This window comes from Indicator indicator, chromosome 29 (assembly GCF_027791375.1).
Source record: "Indicator indicator isolate 239-I01 chromosome 29, UM_Iind_1.1, whole genome shotgun sequence".
Taxonomy (NCBI): Eukaryota; Metazoa; Chordata; class Aves; order Piciformes; family Indicatoridae; genus Indicator; species Indicator indicator.
The window spans coordinates 10046033-10060671 of record NC_072038.1 but is presented as its reverse complement, the minus strand read 5'-3'; the positions used below and the strand labels follow the sequence as shown (position 1 = coordinate 10060671).

The 14639-nt window shown below is 42.9% G+C and overlaps 1 protein-coding gene across 1 annotated transcript in view; it reads left to right on the top strand.

Moving 5' to 3' along the window:
• Positions 1–14639, top strand: part of CEP112 (centrosomal protein 112) — a 161741-nt gene that overhangs the window by 140624 nt on the left and 6478 nt on the right. The window contains exon 23 of the mRNA XM_054393864.1: positions 5644–5733. Coding sequence (XP_054249839.1) covers positions 5644–5733 — 90 coding nt within the window. The remainder of the gene's footprint in view (positions 1–5643; positions 5734–14639) is intronic.

Here is a 14639-nt window from a genome sequence, read left to right as displayed (position 1 = left end):
TCCTTCTAAGTGTCACTTATTTATTCAACCCTCAGTACCAGATAAATAAATCGTCCTGATCTCAGACTTGTCACTGATGTGATGAGAGCAGGCATCAAGCTCTGTCTGCTCAAGAACACACCAGCAGTGGAAGTTATGTCAGGTTGAAGAAGCGAAACACCACTCCTTTGTAAATATGGTATCTTCACAGCAGTAATCACTACCAACTCATTAAAAACAATTATGATTTCAGTTTATATAATGCTTCCAGAAGTTGATTTTCTTTCAGGGAATCCAACACTTCTTTTTTACAATATCCTGTGGTTAAAGGATAATCAAATCAGTTTTCATATATTAAAGACTAAATCCTTCCTAGATTCCCATTTCATACTCATTCCTGTGATTCTTAGAACTCTTTCTCTTACCAGCTTTTAGTTGATTTAGATTAAGCCCTGTAACTAATGCCAAAAAATGTATTCCTGCCTTGAAAAGGGATTTTATAATGCTGGCACCATACCTTTTTGTCTCTCTGTGGCTCCCTGTCAGAACTATGTGCTTTACAAGTTGTTCTTTTTTAAAGCAACCCCTCCTTTGCAGGCTCAGGCTGGCACCCAGAGCCAGGCTAAACTCCTTCAGTCTCATGAAGCATCCCAGCATCTCTGCAAGCCCTGCAGACCAAGCTCCGCACTCACTCCGCATCTTGGCTCTGAGCTGCTCCAGTTACCATGAGTGGGGTTTGAAATTGACTTCATTCAATATTTGGCTGGTGATAATCAAGCTACACCAGAGTAATAGGGGAGGAAAGGGGGATGGGGGAAAGTGCCTACCCAGAAATGCAGTTGAGGTCCCTTCCTCCTTTCAGAGCAGCCAGTACCCCAGCATGTTGGGTATCGGAGTGATGGACTCATCCACCTTCAGGTACCAAAATCTGACCATAATATTTCAGTAGTAAATTCCCAGGGATATATTTTCCATCCTTCTTGTGTCTCTCAATGTTATACGCAGCCGAAACCTTCACAATATGATTTTATTTTCGGATCCTTTCCATTTTTGCAAATCAATCAACTGAATGTTCCTTTTATACAGCTGTAATTCACCCACATTGTTACAGGAGAGCTTATTATCTCATTTACATTTTTAAGTGCTTTTCAAAGTGTAGGATATCTGGGCTGGAAAGCAAAACATTTCATTTCTTTGTTCTCAGGCCAACACAAAGCACTTCCAAGGTCAGGTATGGTGTAGACTTTCAACAGCAAACATGTTTACATGGCATTTGAAAGCTGGTTTAACTGAAAAAAAAAACAAAACCAAAAGATACTGTCCTTATACCAGTGATGTAAGTCAGCTTAGCAAAGCTAGGGGCAGGGATTCATTCTGAACTTGGAAAAATTAACTAAGTAAGATAGACTTCATTTTCCATTCAGGGAAAAAAAAAACCCTCTGATACTTAAAAATTGACCTCTTTTTATTTTTTTTTTTAGTCCCCTTTTCTTCATCTCAGCAGTTATTAAACACAAGCTCTCTTACTTTGGGGCAATATGCCCTTTGAAGCTGCAGCATTTCTAACCAAAAAAACCCCACCATTGTTTGATTTTACAAAAGAGATGTTCCATGGTGTACCTGAGGGAAGTCATCTGCTGCTTTCAAGAGTCTTCTCCATGACCAAAGCTTCTCTGTTAGATGCAGAAAAAAGATTTGAGGGTGCTGGGTAGCTTCAGAAGCAGCTATCAGCATTCAGGCTCTGGCCACTGTGTGTGAAGCTTTTTGACAATAGAGAGAATTTTCAGTGTGATCTTCAAAAGAGTGCATTATTCATGACAGCCATCCTGAATCCTCCTTGAAAATTAAAATCATGGGTAACAAACTTGCTTACTTCTAATTACTATTTGCAGAGCTAATGGGATGCAGGAATCTACAGCAACCACAAGATTTTTGATGTTACTTTTCTTTTTGGTGTGACTTTGATCAAATACTGATCGTTTGGGTTTGCTTTTTTTTGTGTCCTTGTGCTGGTAGGAAAGCTGCAATACCTAAATGAGCATTAATTACTCGTGGAACACTCTTTATACACAGAACTAAATTCTACAAAGTGATGGGCTGGAGAGCTGGTAGGTAGCACAACAACAGGACAAAAATGGTTAAGTTAGAGATATTCATGCTTGATCTAAGGAGGCTTTTTCCCTTCATCTTGGGTCTTTTCTTCTGCCACTCCAATACAAAGTGTACCAACAGCCAGTTATGATGTGGCTGGAAAACTGGAGGAAGATGAAATTGAGAGCAGCCCTGCAGAAAAGGACTTGGGGGAGTTGGTGGATGAGAAGCTGGACATGAGCCAGCAGTGTGCGCTTGCAGCCCAGAAGGCCAATGGCAGCCTAGGCTGCATCATAAGAAGCGTGGCCAACAGGTTGAGAGAGATGTTCTGCCACTTTGCTCTGCTCTGGTGAGACCTCACCTGGAGTACCATGTGCAACTCTAAGGTCCCCAACACAAGATAGACATGGACCTGCTGGAACTGGGCAAAAGGAGAGCCATCAAGATGATCAGAGGGCTAGAGCACCTCTGCTGTGAGGAAAGGCTGAAAGAATTGGTGTGTTCAGCCTGGAGAAGTATCAGGGAGATCTTATAGCTGCATTTCAGTATCTGAAGGGGACCTACAGGAAGGCTGGGGAGTACTTGCAGAATGGTGTGATGAAGTGTGACATAAATCTGAGACACATACAGGTATATCCATACATATCAATTGGTAACTATGCATGCTATCTCTTGACTGTCTTCAAAGTCCTGTGAAATTTGTTTTGGAGCACTAGGAAGGAGTCCAGGTAGGACAACTGATGTGTAGTGAGGTTTCCTCCCTCCTCATTTTTCACCATGCCAAGCTCTTTGCACTGTATAAGCTGATCCTGTGGAAGCAGCAAAAAAAAATGGGTCATGCCTCAGAGTTAATCCAAAACATGCTCTGTGAGTGTACCTGAGAGTCATCCTGTACTGGTTATCTCTTGACACTTGGAGTGGTGGCAGAGACTTTTGTCATTAATGGGCTCTGTGGTGATATTTCTGCTACGTGAAACAGTTCTTTATTGCATATCTGCACTGCAAGACCTGATCATTTGAGCTTTTAAATCCAAGTATGCTTGTTTATGTTTTAGCTTACAAAATGAAATGCACAAAAAGAAAATGATAATGATAAAAAGCCTGCAATTCACACAGAGATTTCGTCCCATTAATGCAAATTCTTGGTACTGTAGGACTTGTTGACTATTGAAGACTGGTTATATATTCAAAGCCTGGATTTCAACATTTCTCAGAAGCAGTGATAGCATAAAAGTCCCTGGGCAGATTTGAAGTTCATGCTTGGGTCTGGTTAAAATTTTTGGCATCAGAACATGTAATAGTCTTATAGCTAGAAGACTTTAAAGTTAATGCCTGGCATCACTTCAAACCAATGTGCAAGATCTATCATAAGTAGTCCTCTTATCTTATCTCAATAGCAATTTTATCCTGTAAATGATTTGAGAGTGCAGTATTTCAGTGCTGTGGAAAAGAGCAGGGTTGTTGGCTTTTTTTCCCTGTTAAATCTTTGCACTGTGAGTACTTTTAATGATCCTGGGTTACACAGGGGTGTTCTACGTGGAGGAAGCAAACATTGCCCTTATCGCTTGCTCTGCAGAGCACACCAAGAGTCCATGGACTCGTGCAGCTCTCCTTTCCAGAGCTCCCTGCAGAATGTCTCTGCCTCCCAACTTTTTTAAAAGCAGCACTGGAATCACAGAGTTATTGAGGCTGGAATAGACCTCTGAGATCATCACATCCAGCCTATGACCTAACCCCACCACTCTGACTGGACCAGTGCCACATCCAGTCTTTCCTGAAACACCTCCAGGGACGGCAACTCCACCACCTCCCTGGGCAGTCCATTCCAGTGTCTAATTACCCTTGCCATGAGGAAGTGCTTCCTAACATCCAACCTAAGCCTCCCCTGGCACAGCTTCAGGCCAGGCCCTCTCGACTTGTCACAAGTCACCTGGGAGAAGCAACCTTTGGTGTCATTGTTCTCTACAGCTACCTGAAGGGAGGCAGGAGCAAAGAGGGGGCAGTCACGACGGGACCAGAGGAAATGGTTTCAGGCTCAGCCAGGAGAGGTTCAGGCTGGATGCTAGGAAATATTTCTTCACAGAGAAGCTTATCAAACACTGGAACAGGCTGCCCAGGGCAGTGGTAGAGCCACCATCCCTGGAGGTGTTTAAGCAGCATGTGGAACTGGCACTTAGGGACATGGTTTAGGATTGACCCTAAACTGGGTTGAAGGTTGGACTGGATGATCTTCGAGGGTTCTTTCAACCAGATGTTTCCTGTGGTTCTGTGATTTCTAGCAAATCTGCAGCCTAAGTCCCTCCCCAGGTCCAGTCCTGACTCCAGCCCATGCTTTTCAGCTGATGGGTAGCAGTGCCCTGATTTCCTGGCATACAAAAGATAACTCAAAATATTCCCTTTGCTGCTGCTGCAGCCACCTCTGTGCTGGTGTCAATCTCACATCACATTGTGTGCACTTTGCTTCAAGTCAGCACTTGCAGTTAACAATGACTTCATTCAAGCTGACAACATAACTAAGCTTTCAGTAAACGTGTAAGTAAGTGTTAAGTTGTGTATTCAAACATCCAACAATGAGTAGGAAACTTTTAAAAGAAGAAACTGTGAGGCTCGGTATTGTTTGTTTGCTGTGTATCTGTTGGAGCTAACACAGACTATCAGGTCCTTGGGGCATGGCTGTTCTTTTGTTCAGCATATAACAACAAAAAAAAAAAGGATCAAGGCTCTGGAGGGGCTGCTGGAATCAAAATAAATATCTAAGAAGAACAAGTAGAGAATATATACAGTGAGGGGAATAAATATATCAGAACAACAATCATAACAAAGTAAATTTGCTGATGCATTTTATGAGCTCATTTTAGAAGTGATTCTGAGCTAAATAAAGACTGGAGAGTTGTGGTAAAGTGACATGATCATAATATTCCTTTTGTTTATTGCCATTTAGACTTCATTTGTAGATCATATGCTAGACTTCACGACGGGGAGGGAGGGGAGCCCCTCATCTCAGCCAGCATCCCGTCTCAGGAATATGGAATACATTTTCACTGCGAATTCCAGACGTGGTTTTCCAGAGAGAGGATTATTCCTCTGGCTTAAAGGAAAAGTTATTGGCACAGTGCAAAAGTGTTCTTAGGGAGCACAGGTTGTACAAATGGGATGGTAACAAAAACCTGAGACATTTGCAACTGCAACAACTGCTTTGGCAATTGCAGCATTTCCATTTTCCTTTCAAGCTTTTGAAGATACTTATTATATTTTTAGTATGAATAAGATAGAACCGTGAAAATTTAACTTCTGTTCAATCTGTGGTCCTGCCTATGCAGAGTAACTTCACTCCACAAGAGAATCACAGGATTGTTTCAGTTGGAAAAGGCCTCTAAGGTCACCAAGTCCAACAGTCCAACTGGGTCTGTCACGTCTCAGCAGCTATCATGTATGGCTGCAGCCCCTCTAGCTGAAGAGCTGTACTGATGCTGTGCTGTTTGCTTGATCAGCTCATGAAAAAGCTTTACCCAGAAGGTTTTCTGCCATCCCACATTTCTTACCTGTGTTTTGCATCTCTTGGTATTGTTTCAGGCCTTACAAGATGAAGTGGAAAGTTACCGCGTGCAGGTGCGGGTTGCAGAGAAGAAGCTGCAGTGCAGGGAGCTGGAGTTCCATGATCAGGTAGTGGCTGCTGTGTCTCCCCCTCCGTCCTCTTCCCTTGGGCAAGGAGGGTCAATGTTTGAAAAGAATATCTTGCTTCAAAGCAAAAGCACATATTTTCCTGCAAAATTTTCAGCTAGCTTTCTTCTCTGTTTTTTTGGTAATAAAAGAGAATTAAACTGTCTGAACCCTACAGGCAAATACTTATCTTGTGCTCTCTATTTCAAGTTGGTATTTCAACTATTCTGGCTGTTAAATGATGCATTTATTCTGAACTGCTTTAGTAGAGCTTTCTGAGGCTATTCTAACCTGTTGTTTAATGGTTTGTATGAAGAGAATTCTAATTGGACAATAACTGAGCTAAAAATAATCTTTATTCCTGATCTTCTGCATTCATTGTCCTGGCATGTTGTCTGTAAACAGTTCCATATGATTCCTAGTGCTAAAATCATTCTGGACACTTGAGTGAAATCAGAGATTTAATATGCTTCAAGCAAAAGAGTGTGTAGAGTTTACAGACTTAATGTTGAAACAGAAAGTCAATGATCTGTGTTCAAACCAGATTAAATTGAAGTATTCAGGAAAATGCACAGCTGGTGGGTAGCTGAATCACATGGATTTACAGATTCCTAATGCAAATCAGCTTTTGCAGCCTTTAAGAAATTGCTTGGTGCTGAGTAAACAGTATCCATACCACATGTCCTCTGTCAGGTATTTCTAAACCTGTACCTGCAGGAATAGTTAAGTTGGGGTAGTTGTAAAAGAAAAATAATCATGAATCTCAAATATTTTTTCCCCTGTTGTCATCCTCCTTGCACACAGGTTTTATGTTGACGTATTTCCTCTCAGCAGAGTCAGTCATTAGCTGTCCTGTTCCCTTCCCCCTCTGCCTCCCCAACATCTGGAGATGTTGGGCCAGGTTCACCCTTAGCTGCAATCCTTGCAGCATTGGGGGAGTTTGGTGTAATGAGCGAGCTGGCCCTGCAAGCACTGCATTTGGGCTTCAAAGAGTCTCCTGGAAAAGAAGAAGGAAAATCAGCTCTTTGGTGCATGGCTGTCCTTCCCAGGGGACAGCACTGGCCTGCACATCATCAGGGTCCTCCTCCAAGTCTCTTCTTTTCCATAGTTTTTTCTTTAATCTTTGCTGCTGCCGTTTTGCTTTTGTTCTGATCTATTTTGAGACAGGATCCAGAAGAACAAATGAAAAATGACTTGTGAAATACAGAAGTAGAAGGCTAGACATGCACATTCACAGGATGGTCCTCCCTTCAAGGCTTTCTCTTACATGAGCACTTGTTCCAAACCAACCTACAGGCTACCCAGGGAGGTGGTGGACTCACCATCTCTGGAGGTGTTCAAAAAAAGTCTCGACACAGCACTTCAGGCCATGGTTTAATGAACAGTTGGGCTCAATGATCTTAGAGGTCTTTTCCAAGACCAAAGCAATTCTCAGAGTCTATGGTTCTACAGGACTATTCCAAGCACACACAATTACTGAAGGACTAGCTCACCTGGTAACATCCTGCTTTCCCCAGTATAAATGGAACAGAAATGTTATTCAAATGACACTGCAGTACTGCACCATCCAGCTTAGAGCTTTTCCTGCAAGGTGCTAATACGTAGCAGACTCATCCCCAAATTCCTCAATGGTCTTGTCTCTGCCATTCATCCCTTGGGACTCTCTGAAGAAGCTAGAGCCACTGAGGGTGTTTTTGTTTAGGTGCTTTGGTCTGTTTTGCAGACAAATGTTATGGAAGCTGTTAGTGTGAGTCCTTAATGCATTAGTTCTGCTTATCTCTCCAGAAGAAAAATGCAAAAATGACAGCTCTGACATATTTCCAGTTATTATGGCTTGGCCAGGCTACCTGTAAACATGTTCCTCGAGTATTAACAGTAGCTAAGGACTCATCAGCACATCAGGGAGTTGAAATATTTAAAGCAGTAATGTAGAACTTGTTTTCTGCTTTTACCAAATGCTGTCTGAGTCAGAATTGCATAAAACACCCAAATTTGTGCTGGCACTGTTACAAAGGCCACTCTTCTGAGCTTTTACATGTCTGTAAATAAGGAGGAGAGAGGGTTAAACAGCTTCTGCTTTTCATTAAAAGGAAAAATCTTCTGTTTTGATTCTGTAACAACAACAAACAAATGAATGAGACATGAAAAAAAACCCCAACATTTTGTTGTGCTTTTAATTAAAAATACAAAGCTGTTTCTCGTTATGGCTTGTTGGGTGGTATCTTGGTGCTCCATGTTTGGCTTTTTTTCAGTGCAATGTCCTTATAACTCTTGGGTCTCTCCGAGTGACTGACAGAGCCTCCAAGCTTAGCTCTTTGTTACAATAACCCTCTGGTGATCACACAGAGTTAACCTTTCTGTATTGTAATTATCCAGAGAGACAGAGACAAGCTATCCTATAAATAAGGGGGGGGGAATATGCTAGAAGGACACTGTTGGCAAGCCCTGAGCTGTCTTGGTACTGCAGTTGGAGAGGAGCTGTTGTTTTGAAGGAATTATTCCATGCCAGTACTTCATGCTCTTGTGTGAACTTGTGGTTGTTCCTGTTCACTTTCTCCATCCTCTACCCCGTGAGTAGATGCAATCACCTTGTATCTGTGTTGTTTCTGCAGTGGTACAGTATGGCAGTGGTCTCTGAGGGATGTGTAAAGGTAAAGCAGTCTGGGAGGCTTTCTAGGACTGGAGCTGTTCAGCCTGCAGAAGAGAAGGGTTCAGGGACACCTAATAGCAGCCTTCCAGTACTTGAAGGAGGGTACAAGAAGGCTGCAGAGGGACTGTTTCCAAAGGCCTGCAGTGACAGGACAAGGGACAGTGGTTTGAAATTAGAGGAGATTTGGATTGGATGTTAGGAGCAAGTTCTGTGCCATGAGACTGGTGGAACACTGGAACAAGTTGCCCAGGGGGAGGTAGTTGAGGCCCCATCTTTGGAGATATTCAAGGTCAGGCTCAACAAGGCTCTGAGCAACCTGATCCAGTGGAGGATGTCCCTGTTTACAGCAGGGGATTTGGACTGGATGACTTTTGAAGTTCCTTTCAATCCCAACCATTTTATGATTCTATGAATAGGTGTTGCCAAACCTTTTCCTTGCAAAGTAATGCTGAAGCTTCTTACATCTCAGTACTGTGGAACTCTGGGAACCAGCTTCCCATCATCTAATCCCATTTAGGTTGTGTTCCTGTGTTGTGTACTCCTGTCGTGCATCGCTTGGTTGTCTCTGATACGTGCCGAGACATAATGTAAGACAAGATGTCTGGGAGAAAGATCTTTCATTCTCCTAAAAGCATTTCTCTTTCTTGAGTCATTTGGCTTTGTGCAGTTGTCAGTCATAGTTTAAAAATCTAAATTGTTCCTGTAACAGACCTTGCATCCTGTGAATGTGTCATTAAAACTGACACACATCACTGAGAGCTGAGCTCTCTGCTTTCATCAGTCTGGGAATTTCAGCATGTGCAACAAATTTTGCTGACTTGGGGCCTGGATCAAAATTAATGGTGATGATCCTCTTGCTTTATTACCTAGGTTTCTTTAGAAGACCTCATTTCATTTCAAATTCCTTTTTGTAAGGCATACATTAAAAGCTCCAGGAATCTCTCTTTCAAATATTACCCATAAGAGTTTGTTCAGAACAACAACAAAAAACTATTCTTTTAATTCCTTGTTGTAAATATAACTTTAACTATAGGGGTGGATTGAGTATGATGTGAAATTTCTGGCTGGGGATAACAGAGGGAAAATGTTCCTCATGTTCTCAAACAGCAGCACTCTAAATACTCAAGCCATCAAAATACTCCAAGCAGTCAAATCACAAATAGAGTCTTAAAGGAGATCCTCTGAAGACAGAAAATCAATTATGTTCAATTCATGAATATTACTGAAGAAATGAAGGAGAATAGCAGTGTAGATTTCCAGCCCTTTAATTTCTTATTTTCTCAAATAGATTATAAAAAAAAAAGGGGGGGAGAGAATGGAGTTATCTGAATAAGGATGTTGTAGAAGTATTTGGAAGGAAATGGAACAGCTTAGTTTGTTAAGTGGATTTCACTCATGTTCAAATGTAAGCAGGAGTGATAATTGTAAAAGAGCTGTGATTCAAAAGCATTCAGCAAGTTTTCAGCTCTAATGTTTATTATTCTGAGGAGCTCCATTTTTCATGACTGCTGGATATTTACCACTCTCAGCCCAACTTGCTGTTTCCATGCCAACTAAATATATTTGTTCTCAGGCGAGCGCTGTGATGCATCGCTCTGAAATCTCAGCTGCTGTGTAGCACAGACAACTTCTAACATTTGCCACACCTTCCCTTTGATGGGAGCAGTGCAACTGCCTGCAGATTGCTGGAGCTGTGAGCAAAGAATCAGTAAGACACAACCTATGCCTATAGCCAGGGTAAGGGCCCAAATAGTTCTTAATGCAACAATGACTGGTAGACTTGCTTCCAGAATTTTCCCCCAGAGACCCATTTCTACTCCCACAGAAATGGGAAGCTTCATCTAGATTTGAATGCTCCTAAACCACAGGAGTGGCTCCCAGAGAGCAGCCCTTGCCCTGTCACTGCCTGTGGACCCGTCACCCCTGGGGCAGGCAGCACTGGCACCCGGGCTCAGCAGCCTCTGGGCTGGTGGGGAAGAGAGTGAGGCTCTGAAAGAAGTTCCTGCTGTGACTTTCAAGAGCAGAGACACCAAATATTGTCACATTAAAACAGTTCCTGTGGTTTCTGTGAATGATCAGCATGGACTGGAGAGGCTGCATCTGAGGAGCCCTGGGTTTTCTGCAGTCCTGCAGGGATGAGGTCCTGCTCCTGTCCATCCACTGCTCTGCCCACACCCTAAGCACTGGGGTCAGAAGGGTACTGTGTGCTTCAGGTACTTTCCTCCCCTAAAGCATTTCTTATATAGTGACAAGTGTAGGAGACAGCAAGCCAGAGAGCTGTCACCTGACAGTCTGCTGATTCAATATCTGCAGCACAGCAGCAGATTTCTCTTCTAGCTACTTATGGTGAACAAATTTCAGATTTAAAACATCCTCATTGAACAGAAGATGTGGGAGAGCCACATCCAAGTGCTGAAGAATCTGATGTTAGGGGAGCAGGCTGGCCAGGCTTGTTTGGCATCCACAGACCAAGACATCCATTTCTTCATGTTGCTCTCTTCTCAGACTTCCCGAGGCTGATGGGGAAGAATCAGACTGATTCTGCTTGCATCTCTAGAAGGGACTTTTTATGGATGTTGATACCCCTCTAGGTGTATGGCAATGTTGAGTTAGGTATCATAAAATGACTACTAACATTAATTATTTGGAGCCCAGTTCTACCAGATTTACATTGGTTAGTGTCTACAGTACCTGCAGTTCCATTCATGTATTCACTAATCACAAAAGTGCCCCCTCAATTTTTAATTAAGACTGAGATTGTTCAAATAAATCAGAACTCTGCTTTTGCCATATTTTAAACTAGAGAAGGGCAGTTCTAGGCTGGACATTAGGAAGAAGTTCTTTGCCATGAGGGTGGTGAAACACTGGAACAAGTTGCTGAGAGAGGTGGTAGAGGCCCCATCCCTGGAGACATCCAAAGTCAGGCTTGATGGAGTCCTGAGCAACCTTATCTGGTAGGGGATGTCCCTGCTTACTGCAGAGGGGTTGGACTAGATGACCTTTAAAGGTCCCTTCCTACCCACTGCAATCTATAATTCCATGTTTTATATTTTGTACAGCATTTTCTTTAACTGTAAAAGGAGATCAGAATTAAATCAAATATAGTAAATTCTCCTGTAGAGCCTGAAGTTTCAGATTAGCAGAAGGAGATAGAAGCTGAGATTCAAGCACTCAAAAAAAAAAAAAAGAAAAACAGATTTGCAGGTGGGATTTGAAAGAAGCTGGAAATCAATGGAGTTGAAAGTTCCCAGGAGCTCCATATGGCAGGAACTGCAAGAGAGAAGGCTCTCACCAACTGTGCAACTGTCAAAGGGAAAAGAGGTAGATGATGATGATGTACGTGTGGAAGTCAGTGATCAAATGTGAGCTCTGGTAATCAGACACAACTGGAAAATACACAAACATATTCCTGCTTCATGGAGTGGAATGAATTATTGGAACCCAGTGGCCAGCTGGAGAAAGTGAGTAAAGCAGAAACTACAGAGCAAACAGCTAAAAGGAAAAAGAGAATTTTTACCCAAAAAAAAAAAAAAAAGAGGGAGAGAGAAGAGAAGCATATACTGGCTTACAGGAATTAGAGAGTATTTCAAAATGTCACTTCTCTAGCTCCTCATCTGAACTGGTAGTGAATGGGAAAGAGACCTTCCTTTGCAGAGAGCAGTGCATCACTTCAGAGCCATTGTGCTTTGATTGCAGGTTCTCAATTAAAGGCATTTTGTTCCTTCAGAAGTGTTTGAAATAGAACTGCAAGGAGCAGTGATGCTGATATTTAATGCAGGGAAATAAGAGAAAAGAAGAAATGGGAATGCATGGAGGAACTAGTTGGATGACAGAAGACAAGAGCAGAGAGACCTTGACTCCTGTGTGGGCTCTCAGTGATGCAGGCTTAGCTATTGTAGAGGAGGAGGTGTTTGGATGGAGCTAAAAAGGACTGGAAAAAAAAGCTACTTTGATGCTGATCTTTGACATCATTTACATTCTAAAGTGTCATTTTGTTTGCAGTTTAATCAACACCAAATGCCATCCATCAGAAGTCCATCTGGGAAGGTCAGCCATGGCTGTCCCCAGCACTACCCATCCTCACCTGTGCCACATCCAAAGCAGAGCAGACTCCTACCAATGATGCTTTGTAAACCCAACAGCCTGTTTTCCACTTGAGATGCAGATTAGATTTCTGTTCATGAAAGAAGGGGAAATGGTGGTAGTAAAAGTAGCTTTTGATTATTATCTACAAAGATTTGCTTGTTCACACAGTCAGTGTGAGAATACTGAGCCTAATCCTGCTGCTGAGCTGTGTCAGCTCTTGCTGGCACTGGCAAGCACTCAGCACCTCCACATTCAGACACTGAAACTTTGGCTTGTTGAACCCCCCCCAGGATGGAAAGGATTATAGGGAAGGTAGGACATGCTGGAATGCACAACTGAAGTACATAAATACATTCCAGTGGTGGTGTCAGAGATGCTTATAGCATTATTTCAGATTTAATTCTCTTGATAGCATAATTAGCAATCGACAGAGCCAGGAATGAATGCCATGTGTGCTCAGCTTTGGCCCAGCAGCATGGGTTCAGGGCTGGACTGGTTTGGGTTTTGTTCCTCCAAGTCTGGGGCTATGAGCTGTGTGCTAAGTCCTCTTCACCTCATGGAGGAGAGGACCCACGTGGTGCAGGAATGACCTCTCCAGCCAATGAAAGGATGGCATTGACAAGAGCTGGAGGAAATAGCACCTGGGGACAAAGATGGCATCTGCCATGAGTTATTTGGAAGGAGGGGAAAAGAAGTCAGGGATCCTTCAAATCCCAGCTGGAACAATAGCAGAGCCCTGGAGAGGGGGAGTTTGAGAGAAGAGCATGAGATTTCTAGCCACAACATTCCTGGTTGTTCTATGGTGTTGACAGTGAAAGCTTTTATTCCTCTCCAGCTCGCCTAATCCCAGGAATGCTGGACTTGCCATGTGCAGCCCACTGGTGTTTTTCTTTAAAGAGCTTTGCCTGCCTTCCCTTCCTCTGCAGCCATGAATTCTATAGGCTCAGCTTGCTGAACTACAAGCAGAGGATTTTCCAGGTGGGAGATCTTGGTTAAGAAAAGAGAGACATCGAAATACAAGCCACTGAAGTATTAAGACCTCTTGGATGCAGGTTGGCACAAGAAAAGGACTTGGAGGAGAGAGCTCAGCATGCAGTGAGCAGCTCAGCATAACTGGAGGTCCCTGTGGGTTAGTGAAACAACAAGGCAAAAATGTTTTGGACACTTAGATGGTTTACTAGCTAAAGACAGAAAAAAACAGAGAGGACATGCCATCAATTTCTGGTTTATTGGAACTGTCAGAACAGAGGAGGTTCTCCAGCAGTCTTTTTTCTCTGTGGAGAACAACATGGTGTACACTTGACAAAATCACTTGCTCAGCTGATCTTGCTGGGTTACTGTTCTCAGCTGAGCCAAAGGCAGGCAATTTATGGCCTTCATTACTTTTCTTAGGAACTTGAGAGCATTTGTATCAAATTGCAGTTCTCTAGTTCTCTAAATCAGGAAGAGCCATATTTCAGTGTGAGCTGCACAGTAAGAGCAGGCATTCCCACTGCCTGAAAGAAGAGGGGACCTGGATTACGAAGCAGCAGATAGGCAGATTTGACTCTGTTGTGAGAAGACAGCGATTCAGATCTTGTTCTTCGTTGAACAAGTGGATTCATCATTTGGTTCTTCATTAAGAGAAATGGTTTCAGAAGGTTCCAAGCTCCAGTTAACTGTTCTCTTCCAACCTGAGAGGTCTGAAATGTTCCATGTGAACATAACATCTGTTTCTCTTGGGTGTGCTTGAGGTTTTCTTTCAAAAGGAAGAAGAGTGATTCCACTGCAGCTGGGTGTCCTGGGACTTGTTCCTGACGGGTCCTGTGTTCTTATCTGCTTCTAACCCAGCCCCACAAACATCCCTCTGCAGCTTTTAGAGATGAGTAGCTGCAAAACTGAATTGTGCCACCTGAAGAGTCCTTGAAGTAGTAAAACTGAAACTCCTCTTACACTACTGAGAAGTGTTGGGCCAGGCCTGACCAAGTGGAAAGCTCAAGTCTGGAGATTTCTCTTTGGAGAATCAAAGCCAACTTTTATCTCTTTTGAGAATGTTCAGTGCCCAACTCCTGCAAGATCTCCTTGTAGTCTGTGAGATGAGAACTTCCCTGCATTTTGCACCACTTTATATAATCCCGTGAGTATTTTTCTCTTCCTTTTTTGCCTGATGCCTCCCCTGACTAAGCACACATGA